The 13,990-nt window shown below is 36.1% G+C and overlaps 1 protein-coding gene across 4 annotated transcripts in view; it reads right to left on the reverse strand.

Moving 5' to 3' along the window:
• LOC138755248 (transient receptor potential cation channel subfamily A member 1-like) overlaps positions 1-13,990 on the reverse strand; it is a 157,482-nt gene that overhangs the window by 135,966 nt on the left and 7,526 nt on the right. For all 4 annotated transcript variants that reach the window (XM_069920882.1, XM_069920879.1, XM_069920881.1 and 1 more), the window contains exons 2-4: positions 6,783-6,882; positions 3,896-4,071; positions 2,549-2,635 (exon numbers count right to left, since the gene is read on the reverse strand). In XM_069920882.1, coding sequence (XP_069776983.1) covers positions 2,549-2,635; positions 3,896-4,071; positions 6,783-6,882 — 363 coding nt within the window. The remainder of the gene's footprint in view (positions 1-2,548; positions 2,636-3,895; positions 4,072-6,782; positions 6,883-13,990) is intronic.

Consider the following 13,990-nt stretch of genomic DNA (forward strand, 5'->3'; position numbering starts at 1 on the left):
TTTTACATTTAAAATGTAAAATAGTTAAATAACACACGTGTAATTATTTTGTTTTTATTTTAAATATAATTTAACAATTATGTACTTTCTTTAAAACTGTATCTCAAGTTCCTTGTGTTTTGATGTTAAGTACAAAATAATGAATTTTAAATTATTTGGTATACGTTGTGGATGTGCGCACATTAATTTCCTTTGTCCTCAGGTTGCAAAATGTGTGTGCACATGCACAGTTTTGAGGGAACAGTGGTCATGGCATCTTTTTTATGTGCTCACTTCCCCTAACATTAAAACCTGGCCATGCCCCTGATTGGAAGCCAGAGGCTGTGATAGACCTGGCTATGTTTGTTACCTTCTGGAGCCTTCTATATTCTTGGGCAGTTAAATTCCCAAACCAGGCTATGATGCAACCAGTCAGTATAATTTTTCACAGTGCACCTGTACACGTTTGATAGAGTATTAATTCAACAATGTGCCAAATCTCCTGAATCCTTGGAAAATGGAGGCAATATGGTGCCTTCTTCTCAGTAGCCTCAATGTGCTAGCTCCAGGAGAGGGTTTCTGAAATATAGGCTACCAGTTACTTAGAGGTTCCACCTCTCTCCAGCTTCATCCCATCAGTCCAGATAGGTGCATGGTACCTTAGCTTCTCCTTCCTAAAATCAACAATAAGCTCCAAGGTCTTGGTGACATTGAGAGTGAGATTGCTGTTCTGGCACCACCCAACCAGATTCTCGATCTCTATTTTGTATTCTGACTCATCATTTCCAGTTTTTTGAAATCCTGGTAATCTCCTGTGATAAAACTTGGAATAAGTCTGCTTCAGGAATTCAATTTTGAGCATTAGATAATACAGCTTTTCCAACAGAGCCAACTGAATATAATTAGAATCTCAACTATGGGAGTGTAAATCTAGGCAAGAAGTCAAGACATTGATTTGCTTATTTTATTAGATTCTTGCATTTGCCAAATTTTGAAGAGTTAACGTTAGTATCTCTCCAGTGCCTTCAGGTATCTACTGTAGATAGTTCAATTTTCAACTATTTGGAGGACAAGGATTTCAACTGTCAGTTAGACCATGAGTTTTCAAAGTTCAAAGTTCCGATTTGTTGTCAGAGTACATACATGACATCACATACAATCTTAAAATTCTTTTTTTTTCTGCAGGCAAGACAGAATTAGCACTTATTAGTAGTGCGAAAACAAACTGTATACATATAAACAAAAAAATAAATGTAAACAAACTGACTGAAATAAAGTGTAAAAGTAAGAGTCCTTAAATAAGTCACTGATTCAGTTTATCGTTGAGGAGACTGATGGTGGAGGGGTAGCAGCTGTTCCTGAACCTGGTGGTGAGAGTCTTGCGGCACCTATACCTCTTTCCTGATGGCAGCAGCAAAAACAGAGTGTGTGCTGGGTAATGTGGATCCTTGATTATTGCTGCTGCTCAATGGCAGTATTCCCCATAGATGCTCTCGATGGTGGGGAAGGTTTTGCCTGTGACGTCCTGGGCTGTGTTCACTACCTTTTACAGGGCTTTTCACTCTGGGAATTGGTAGCCCCATACCAGACCACAATACAGCCAGTCAGCACATTTTCCCCACACATCAGTAGAAATTTGCCAGGGTATGCAATGTATTGTGTTTGGTTTGAGATCCTGATCTTCAAACAGCCTAATTATCATCAGGCATCTAAAGGCTATGTTTGTGCATTAGAGGCAATGATGAATTTCAGCATCATTAATTACCTTCAAAAGAGAGGTGGCTCTCAATAATATGGATATGGATGTCTTATTCACTGCCAGAGTCAAATTTTACAACATTTCTCATCACTGGAATAATTTTCACCACTATTTAAAGCCACAAACCATGTAGTGCTGTTCCAACTCATGATAGCTCTCCTGACATTGTGGTGCACTTCCTTGCACAAAGGTCAGCGTGTTCATGAAACTCCCCATGATGAGATGAGAGAACAACTTGCTGCACAATTTCGACCAACTCTGGCTGGCTGAGGTTAATTGTTCATTGTAAACCCGTTACCAATTTTCCCATGCTAATTTCACATTCAATATCTCTGTCAAACAGACTCTTATGTTAAACTCCTTGAGCACTATTCTCTGGATATTTTTACTTTACTAATCTTTAGTTTATATCCTATTACTCTAGTTAACATTCCCTCTGTATGAAATAGGTTTATGTAGGATTGATATTAAGCCCTAATAAAATGCTAGGATCTGCTCAAATATTATATTTATAACATAAAATGCAAGCCAAAATACAAAGCAAAATTACTTCACATTAGTGGAAGAGATAGATCAATTTCACATTCAGTAAGATTTAAAAAAATTGACATTCTGCTGATTTTATATTTTGTACGTTTAAAGAGTTAAAAAAGGCTATGGATAATTTTCAGTCAATTAAATGTGAGATAACACATTTCAAAAAATATACTCTCTATGGTATAAATACAACTCACTATATAACTAATAGTCCAATACCTTTGTATGGTGTAAACTTACCATATTTGAGTGAAAAAAAAATACAAAATATACCTCATGAAGCAATGTTTGTCCATGCTTGTCCACGGTGCCAACTTTAGCTCCTTTTTGTATTAACTTTTGTATCACATCGAGATTTATCTAAAATACAATTGATTTTTTCCTTCATGTCAGTAAAAAGAGGACATTGTTCTTTAAAAAAACACATTTAACTGCTGTTTACTAAATAAAATTAATCTATTAAGATCCATAAAAAATAATAGGAGAGACCACCTTACATTTATGTTAAATTCCCCCTAGTGGGACAGTAAGTTCATCCATTTTCCTGGGAATTTGAATGGCCTTGAGTCACACAGGGTCCAAGGGTTCAGTTACATTTTCTTTATTTCTTTGATCTCAGTCAGAATAAAATAAAACATAATTGGGCTTGGTATCTCTGAATTAACATATGAAAAGTGAGCCCAAATTCACACATAGTTCAAATTTAAGAGATAACTTCAACATCTTTAATCATCCTGATAGAAAAAATGAACTATTTATCCAGACTGAAAAGAAAAACACACGCACTCACTCACTCACTCACACACACACACACACACACACACACACACACACACACACACACACATACACAAAGAGGAGGTATGCAAAAACATTGGCTACATTAAAAATGGGGATCAGGGATAGTTAGACATGAAATCAAAGTAGCATTCACTGATGGAAGGGAGTTCAGGGTCACGTTTGAGGTTAAGAGAGGTTTTAGTTGGGTGAGAATGGAGGTATCCAAAAGGATATGGGCCACCATTGGTGAGACTAGCTGGGCATTCAAGTGGCTAAAAAGGGGAGTGGATAGAGGGAATGGAAGAGAGAATGACAGGACACCAGGGAACATACTGTACTTAAATCAAGAGGTACCTGCTTTAAGATTGATGCCTCTGATGCCAAAACAAGTCTCAACGTTCTGGTTCAGGTCAGACCAGTTTCAGAATAAATGTCTCATACTATTTACATGCAGAGAATTTTGTGAAAATGCTGACAAAATATGCACTGCATTGCAATGAGCAACTAGACTGGAAATCTGGATGTGTGCTGTGTATCAAAGACCCTATTGTTTCAGTTAAAATCTAATTTTTAGCACATAATAGATACAAAAGTGAAGGAATTCCCATCCTGACATTTTATAGTGTGCTTACCTTACAGTTACTTTTATAAATAGCATAGACAGAATTTCTCAAAAGATTTTTAAAAATTACCAGAAAATGTACAAATATCTTCCTGCCTGCATACAATTCATTCTAAAACAATTGAACTCTCAGGTTATATATCGTGCATTTCAATGTCTAATCAATTTTGTCAAAATTATATACCATATATTGCACTAATGCCAGATTTTTATCATACCGTCATATTTGGACGATTTGATTTTGAAATAGAAATAAAATGTTTAATCATGGCTTCATTTAGAAGATGTATTGAATCCTCTGTTTCAGAAAACTTCTCAAGATCAATATCAAACTCATCGCCAGTAAAATTTATCCATTCTAACCCAACAAAAGCCATGGTTGGATGTGCAGGACCTGTAGCAAAAAAATTCTATGGATCAGTTACATAATTATATGGCAGCAAGCGACAAAAGATTACTCACTTTAATCTGTATAATTGAGTACATGATCAAGTCTGATATCTTTTCTTTAGTAATTTTTTCAGTAAATATTTTACAATCTATGTTAATGGCTCAGATGAAGGGCTGATGTGTATTGTAACCAAATTACTCAAATATAAAATCCAAATATGAAGAAGGCAGAAAAGTCTTCAAAGGATCCAGATAGGTTAAGTGGCTGGACAACAATTTGGCAAATGTATTGCAATAGAAAAAAAATGAATTTTGTTTGTTGAACTGGTCTACAGAATGCAGTTGTAAGAGAGGGATCTTGTTTAGAATGCAAGAACCACAAAAATGTAGCATGCAAATATAGTAGGGAATTAAGAAGGTAAATGGAATGTAGGCCTTTATTGCCAACAGAATGGAGTATAAAAGTAAGGAAATCTTACTTTTATAACCTTACCTGAAGTCTTGCATCAAATTTTGGTCTCATTGGGTATGCACTTGCATTACACACAATTCATTAGGCTGATTTCAGGAATGAAGGATTTGACTCATGAGGATAGATTGAGCATCATGAACCTCTACTCATTAAAATTTAGAAGAATGAGAAGTTATCTACATGAAACATGGATTTTTTGTGGAATTTAGGATATAAACTGAAAGGCTATTTCACTTTGTAGTAGAATCTAGAACTACAAAGCTGAATTCAAGGATATAGTGCTGCCCATTTTTCCACTTAAGCTGGAAATGAGGAGGAATTTCTTGTCTCAGAGGGTCATGAAAATATGGAAATCTCAAGGTCAGGGAGCTGTGGAGCAGAATCAATGGATCTATTTAAAACTGAGAAAAAAAAGATTTTTGGCCTAAAGGGGAGTCAAAACTCCAACATAGCTGATATTTGTAAGAGATTCATAATCATTTGCTCCATTTAAATTAATTAGAAAACACTCCCTGAACTGAGTCAGACTCAGTACATGATAATGATGCTTTGATTTGTGGTACCTATTAGTCTTTGGAAAATATCTTGTATGCTCAAGAACAAAAGCCCACATAATTGAACTGATCTGGTATTTTGATTATTCATTTGCTGCAGCTATTTTGCCATTCTTTTTGTTAACTGAAAACAGGCCCGATGGTGATAACTACAGAGGAGCCTCCCTGCTGTAGGCTACTGAAAAAAGCCAGGGTTCTCCTCATCTGCCTCCTCACAGTGGCTGAAGAGCATTTGTTTAGTCTGAATGCTATCAATCTGGAAGTACAGAACACATGATTATCTTCATAAAAACTCCAAGAAAATTGCAGGGAACCATATTAACTACAGTATGTGAACTTCTTTTGAGTTCAGAATAGCCTTTGACTTCATTAATTCAGCTGCCCACAGAAATCAGAATCCATCTATGATTGCTCCATGAAAACCATGATACCAAAAAGACTGGTGTCCAACAATGCTCATCGCTGCCCTAACACTTTTCTCTGTCTTTCTCACAGAACTGTTATGCTTCACCTCCAATGAACCTCTTGTGGGAAAGGACCTAATCCGCAGAACCAAGTCAGCACCAAGATCACCCAAACTTTAGTGGTTGGGCTGCAGAGTACAGATTATCCTTGCACTTGCTCACACTTAAAGAATGAGCTCTAATATATCATTCACTTGCTCAGAGGACAGGCCTTACACTCAATAGCAGTAATTCTAAGGTCTCCTGTCAACCTTCCCCAATGCACTGAACTTAAACAATAATAATTCATAACAAAGGCCTGGAAAACATGGAGCACTTTTCATATCACTGAAGTCACCCCTTTATAAAGAAAGATATTAATGATGAAATTCACCACCATCTTCAATACAGCAACACACCCTTTGATTGAATGAGGAATAATATATTTGATAATCAAGATCTCAGATCTTGCACAAAATTTCTGGTTAATTGGGCAGCAGCAATTCCTGTCCTCCTACATGGTTCTGATACCTGAACTACCTCCAGCAGATATGTCAAATCCTGAAAAAATACCTCTAATCTGGTCTACAAAATTTCAGTTGAAGGATAAGTGAATACACACGAGCACCTCTTCCAAGCCAACATCCAAACCATTATCGGCTGTATTGGACTGGCAACACTGATCTCAGGACTGACACCAGACCCTTGAAACTCTGTTCTGAACTCTATCATAAGAAATTATCAGGCAGACAGAGAAAAATAGTTAATGATTTCAAAACTTCCCTGAAGAAATGCAATGTACCAACTGACCTGTTATACAGCATTTTATATGAACCTCTGGCCCATGACTATTCAAAGAGAAGGAGCATTCAAGATGGTTGAGAACATAAAAGTTATGCATTAGCTGTACAGAAGCCATAGAAGGAATGGAACACTTATTACCCATTTGCCCACTTTATCAGCACCATCTGCCCCATCTATGGAAAACCTACAGTTCACATACTGAATTCGCTAGATACCACTGAATTCGCTAGACACCTCAGAATTCACAAAACAGGAATTAAAGCAAGTCATCCTCGATCTCAAAGGACAGCCAAAGAACTAGTGTGAACATTCATTAAGGTCTCCAATAATAAGTGTTCCACAGATACTATACAGTCTCACACCACTTAATTCAGGTGCATTACATCAACAAGCTGTTGAAGAATTTTTGTGGAAGCTAAACCATTATCAGGAATTATCCTACCATCTGCAATGTTAGTTCGCATCCTTTGAGTACTTTCATATTGAACTTGTTCAGTTGTTCCTCTAGATTTATATTTTGCTTGATCAGCTTCAGAATATTTCTAAAAGCAATATAAGAAAAATCACGCTAATAATCCTCATGTGACTAATTTGATTGCATCCAATATTGAACAACCAGACTAATGTACATAAATGGTTGTGATTTACTGTTTCTTAACTTTTTAAAATATTTTTATTGATATTTAAAGTATAAACAATTAAATGGGTCAATTATACAATGTGCAACAAAATTAGATTAAAAAAAATTACAAATATGATCATAATTAAAGAATCCAGAACTCATTTTAATAATAAAATAAAACATAACAACAAAAAATTAAAAGAAAAAAGGAAAATGAAAGTTAAAAAAATTTAAAACCCCTTCCTCTAAGCAAGGTTGAAAATGGACATTCATGAATCAAGTAACACCCTCTTGGAGAGGTACAGCACAGTGCCAAACCAATACTAGTCTTAAGATTATGATAGTATGCCAGAAATGAGCACCGTGTCTTTTGGAATTTAGTTCAGATAGCATATCTAAATTTAAGAAACACATAATATCATTTAGCCATTGTGCATGCGTAGATGGGGTATTATCTTTCCATTTCATCAAAATTGCATCAGCGAAATAAAAGATAAAATTTGGCTCTGAATGGAAGTCAGTAATAAGTTATCCTCTTCGGATATTCCAAAGAGAGCAATTAAAGGGCAAGGTTTCAATTTTAAATTTAAAATCACTGATAGTGTTTGAGAAACATCCCTTCAAAATTTTTCTAAGATAGGACAGGTCCAGAACATATTAACTAAAGAGGCATCACCTGTTTTACATTTGTCACATAAAGGATTCATATCTAAAATGTTATGAGCCCAAAGGACCCCAAAACCCAGCAGCAATAGACATTCAAAAAGATAAGTAGTTATTTAAACAAAAGTTGTTTTTTATTATCCTTAAACATGAAAACAGAATCAAACTTTAACTTATCTCTATTAACTTAACGAACCCAAATTAGCCCCCTTCTAATTCTAAGCGCACTTGTATATAATGTGTGTGTAAATTTAAGAAAAGATCTTTGGTTCATAGTTCAATTTCACTTCTCATTCTTCCAAGTTCTCTGGTTGCAGGCAATTCTTATACAGGTACATGATCCTTTATCCGGACACCTAAAAGCTCCAAAATCCGGCAAGTGGTGACTGACAGTTGGGGGAGGTGGCTGAGGGACCGGCGGTCAGGGAAGGCAGCTGAGGGACCGGCAGTTGGGGGAGACCGCTGGGCGGTCGGGGGAGACTGCTGGGCAGTCGGGGGAGCCGGTCGGGGGAGCTGGCCGGGGGAGACTGCTGGGCAGCCAAGGGACTGGTGATCGGGGGAAGTAACCGAGGGACCGGCAGTTGGGGGAGACTGCTGGGAGGTCGGGGGAGGCAGCCGGGGGAGACTGATGGGCGGCCGAGAGACTGGCGGTCAGGGAAGGCGGCCAAGGGAGATAGCCGGGCGGTCGGGGGAGGCGGCCAAGGGAGAGTGCCGGGTGGTCGGGGGAGGAAACCGGGGGAGGAAACCGGGGGAGACTCCCATTTTTAACACAATTTTCTTCTTCAAAGTGGTTAAAATTGCAGACGAGAAGGTCTCTGTAAAGGGGCTCAATCCAAAACTGATCATTTCTATCTATGCAAATGATAATGACTGTTTGACTCATCAAGTTCCAGCAGCTGCTTTCCGTTCATTCAAGATTCCAGCATCTGCAGTTTTTGTTTCTCCACAAGGTTTATATCAGAAGTGACTAGCCCTACTGTCGGTCATCACCCTTTAGAAAGCATTCTTTAACTGTGCTCATTTCACAGTTTGTTTTGTTCCTTTATTCTTGTTCTCTAATTTCCTTGTTGACTAATCAACTTACTAACCTATCAACCAGATGATTTTGTCAACAGCTTATCTGCATTGAAACCCAAGCCCTACCCTAACAAAAGTTGTCCGATTCATTCATTCCCTACCTTCTCTGCCACTTAAAACTAACTTGTTCTTACTCTTTCCAGTTCTGATGCAGTCTTCAACCTAAAAGTTAATTTTGTTTGCCTTTCCACAGATGCTCCTTGACCTGGAAATATAATGTTTCCAGTATAGTTTTAGGCATTCTGATGTGAGATCAACAAATGCGCTGCCAGAGTTGCTGTAACGGCAGCACTGTTGCAGGTGCACACCTGGGAGAGCAGAGATCAGAAGCAGCACTGATCTGAAGGGCTCAACCATCTAGTCCTAATGCTGGAGGTTCTATATAGGCTTTAAACAGCCTGTTAAAGGAGCAAAAGATATTTGTAAAATCATGCAACTGCAAGGTCTGTGCCCAATAGGATGGCACCTGTGCTGGGCAATGGCCATGATCGGTTACAGACGGGGAGCAGCAGACTGGCACAAGGCACCAGAAATGCAGTTAACAGCCCCCTGCTGAGAAGGAGAAGCAGAAGAAACAACCCTACAGGACTGTGAACAGTAAGGGGCTCAATGACTGAGGGACCCACAAAGGATGCAGATGACTTAGGTCGGGAGACCCGCAAAAGGTTGCTAGAGACAGGCTTATGGGGACCAGGTATCGGAGCCAGGATTCAAGAGGGTGCTGAGGGAAAAAAAGAGCTCCCAAAGGACCTCGGTAACTGAAGGCTTCCTAATCATGTCGTTCCAATGAATCGAACAGGAGTCTGTGCAGCTTCAGAGGCTGTTGGAGCGCTGGAGGCAAATCAATGGACATTCAGTGACTCTGAAGGGACTCTCTTTTCTTTCTTTCTCCTATTGTTAGGGGAACTAGGCTCATGGTGGCTCTTTGTTTGCATGACAGACAAAAGTTGAACAATATTATGTTTGCTATAATAATGTATTATATTGCGACAATAAAAAGACCATGGATCTTGAACCTTTATTTTATTTTATTTTATTTTACTGTGAACACATGAAATATTTTAACCTATAAAACTGAGAAATAAGATGTAGAAAGTGGCTTTGACTGGATAGCACTATCTTGGCAGGAGTTGGTCTTTGACCCTATGAGCATGTTCCACCATTGGTTTGAATGCAAAATTATTTGAAAGCGTTCCAGAATAAAGAATTCCAAAGATTCAGCATACTCTGAAGAAATTTCTCCTTATTTTTGGCCTAAAGTGTTAACCCATAAATGGTGATCCCTAGTTCCAGACAACTCAGCCAAGTAAAACATGCCATCTATATATTTTCTGTGAAGTTGACTAAGAATGCTGTTTTTTTTTCAATGCTTCCTCTTATTCTTCCAAACAGTTGAGAATGGAAGTCTAACTGACTATAGCTCTCATTGTATGACAGACCCAAAATCCCAGCTACAAATCTGGAGAATATTGGCTAGCCATTCCTTTCTACAGCAAGTATATCCTTTCTCAGCTAAGACTAAAAATGAAAACAATACTCAAGGTGTGACCTTATCAAGGTGCTCTGACCTAAGGTATCTTGACCCAAGATATCTTGTCTGTTGCACTTAAAAACCTCTTGGATGGTATAAAGGTTAACAAACATAACTGCCTGCTGAAATAGCTTGTGAGCTCTCAGTTACATGTATAACTGGACAACCACGCCTCTTTCTCAATGTTTTAAAAAATATTTTATTTATTGAAACCATGATAAATACATTCAAAAATCATACACAATTATTATACAAACTACAACCCCCCACCCCCACTAACCAACCCACTCAACACCACCCCCACTAACCTATCGCCCAAAGAAATTAAAGAAAAGGAGATTAACCATAATAACAAATTTCATCAATTAATTATTTGTGGCAGTGCACATCCTCATGGCAAACCGGCCCCACTTGTATTGCCAAGTGGCGGGGCTGCCATGGGGAAATGGCGTCGTCAGAGGTTTCTCTCTGATTCCAGCATCCCTTCCAGAGTGCACCCTCGGCAGCCATTATGATGTCACAATGCACCAGGTGACTTAGCTCATGCTGCCCTTATAGGGCCGTGCTGAATTTGAATTAAAACTGTCATTAGTGACCCTCAACGTGGTGGCTGTGTTTCTTTCACTGCTCACACCGCCACGTACCATGGATTAGAGAAACACCACTGCCGTGCAGCTGGCGGGGGGGGGGGGGTTTCAAAAACTCAAACCCATATAATGAAAATAAGGGCTCCAAGTTTTAAATAAAAAAGATAATCATCACGTAAATTGTATGTTATTTTCTCCAATGGAATGCGTCCTCAATTCCATATGCCATCTCTGTATACTCAAATCAGTCTAATTTTTCCAAATGCTAAACATTTTCTAGCTACAGCTAATACTAGCCTCAAAAATGCAATTTGAAATCTATTAAATATTAATTCCAAACTCAACCTCTTAATATTACCCAACAAAAATACTAAAGGATCTAATTTAAGTTTCACTTTCAAAATAACTTCTAAAAATTCCTTAAGTCTATTCCAAAAGGGTTTTACTGTCTAATATAATGAAGTAGAATGTAAAAAAGAACCTACTTCCTTTTCTGACATCTAAAACATAAATCTGAAGAAATTAAATTATTTCTCCTTTATTTTTCTGGAGTTAAATATAATTGATGAATAAAATTGTAATGAAGTAACCAATACCTAACATTTATAATTTTAGTCATACTATCCTTACATAAATTCATCCAATCATCTTGATGAATAAGTATTCCTAAATCCTTTTCCCGTTTCAACCTAGATTTATGCATATCCAACTTAGGCATTTAATTCTGTAATAAAGAATACATCTCAGATATAAATCCTTTCTTACCACCCTCTATAAGTAAAATTTCAAACTTAGATTATCTAGGTAACCATAAAGTATTACCAAAATTGTCCAATAATAAAACTTTAATTAGATAATAAGAAAAAAAAGAGTATTTTAAGGTACATCATATTTATCTTTCATTCTTTGAAAATAAATAAAATAACTCACTTAATAACAATCTTATACAAATTTAATACCCTTTTGATCCCATAACTTCAAACGTTGATTCTTAAGCATAAAGGGAAAAAGGATTTTTGCCTAAAATCTTCCCTTGAGTACCTATAACTTCATTTATTTTATACCATAATTCAATTAAATGTTTCAAAATAGGTAAATTATAATTACTCAATAACTTAGAATTCCATCTATAAATAAACTGACCCATCCTCTTTTCAATATTAGTCCATATCAATGACTTTTCCAAATCAAACATGCTATTAATAAATTTCAACTGTTTCACATCATAACAATTTTGAAAATTCAGAAGTTGTAAACCACCTAATTCATATTTCCAAGTTAATTTTTGTAAAGATACCCTTGCCATTTTATTCTACCATAAATTCCCCCCTAAGTAATTTTATAGCCTGATATTTTGCCATACTTTTCCAGTCTATCATGTAACCACTTCAAAGAATTGAGGTTCTGTTAAGTACATCAAAACATCATCCGCAAACAAATCAGTTTTAAATTCATCAGATTTCACTTTCATACTTTTCATATTACCATCTTGCCTAATCATCTGGGCCAAAGGTTCAATAACTAATGCAAAAAGAGCTGGCGACAAAGGGCATCCTTGTCTAGTTGATCTATTCAACATAAAAGGTATAGATAGCTGTCCATTTGTCACAACTCTAACAATAGGATTTTTATTTAAAGTCTTAATCCAACCAATAAACATTGGACCAAATTTAAATTTCTCCAAAACTTTAAATAAAAAAACTCCACTCAACTCTATCAAAAGCCTTCTCCACATCTAATGAAGTAACCATTGGTAGACTGGATTCCTCCTGAGAACTATTAATCAAAGATATCAATTTCACAATATTATCTGCCAAATAATGATTTTTAATAAATCCAGCCCGATCCAATGGATTTGGTAAATATTTTGCCAATCTATTAGCTCAAACCTTTGTTACAACCTTATAGTCAACATTCAACAATGAAATTGATCTATAAGATCCAGCTTTCAATGGATCCTGATCTTCCTTAAGAATAACTGCAATAATTGCCTGAGAAAGGGATCCAGAAAAGAATGAACCTCAGTCACCTGTTTCAAAACTTCGATCACTAATGGAATTAATAAGTCTTGAAATTTTTTATAAAATTCAGAAGGAAAGCCATCATCACCTGGAGACTTCCCACTTGGCATAGATAGAAGTACATCTATTACTCTCGAGAAGTAAAAGGAACATCCAAATCTTTAATATCCAAACTATTCAAAGAAGGTAAATTAAGGATGAATAAAAAAGATCAATTTTAGCTTCATCTTCCTCTACTTCAGATGTATATAATTTTGCATAAAATTCCCTAAACACATCATTAATCGCTTGAGGTTTATATGTAATCATTGAATCTTTCCTAATAACATTTATTGTTCTTGAAACTTGTTCCATTTTAATTGCCAAGCTAAAATCTTATGAGCTCTTTCCCCTAATTCATAATATCTTTGTTTAGTTCTCTGTAATAATTTCTCAAACTTATGTTTGTAATGAATTATACCATAATTTCATATTAATCAAACATATTTTCTTAACCTCCATTGAATTCTGCTGTAAATATTTTTCTAAAATCTCTATCTCCTTCTCTAATTTATTTACTTCAGCTACATGTTGTTTCTTAATTTTAGCAGTAAAACTAATAATTTGTCCCCTCAAGTATGCTTTTAAAGCATCCCATAAAATTTTTTACTATTAACTGAATCCATATTTTTTTCCAAAAATTGCTGTATTTGATCTCTTATAAAATTACAAAATTCTACATTTTATAACAACAAAAAAATTACATTTCCATCTATATGTAGTATCAAATCCTCTCTAAGCCTGTACATGTTATTAATAACAATGAATAACAAAGTTCTACTCTTATATTCATCTGATAATACGCAACCTTGCAATTGTGCTGATAACAAAAACAAATCTATTCTGGATTAAGAGTCATGTAAAAATGAATAAAATGAAAAATATTTCTCTTTATGATTCAATTTCCTCCAAATATCAAATAAATTCATATCTTTCATTAACGTCATTAATTGTGTTGCCATCTTTGTCCTAATTACTGTTTTTGGAGATTTATCTAGCATAGGATCTAAACAACAATTGAAATCACTTCCAACTATAACTTTTTCATATGTTTTATTCAAATTAAAAAAAGAATCGAATAGAAATTTCTCATCTTCTATATTTGGACCA

Source organism: Narcine bancroftii, chromosome 2, assembly GCF_036971445.1.
Source record: "Narcine bancroftii isolate sNarBan1 chromosome 2, sNarBan1.hap1, whole genome shotgun sequence".
In the NCBI taxonomy this organism is placed as follows: Eukaryota; Metazoa; Chordata; class Chondrichthyes; order Torpediniformes; family Narcinidae; genus Narcine; species Narcine bancroftii.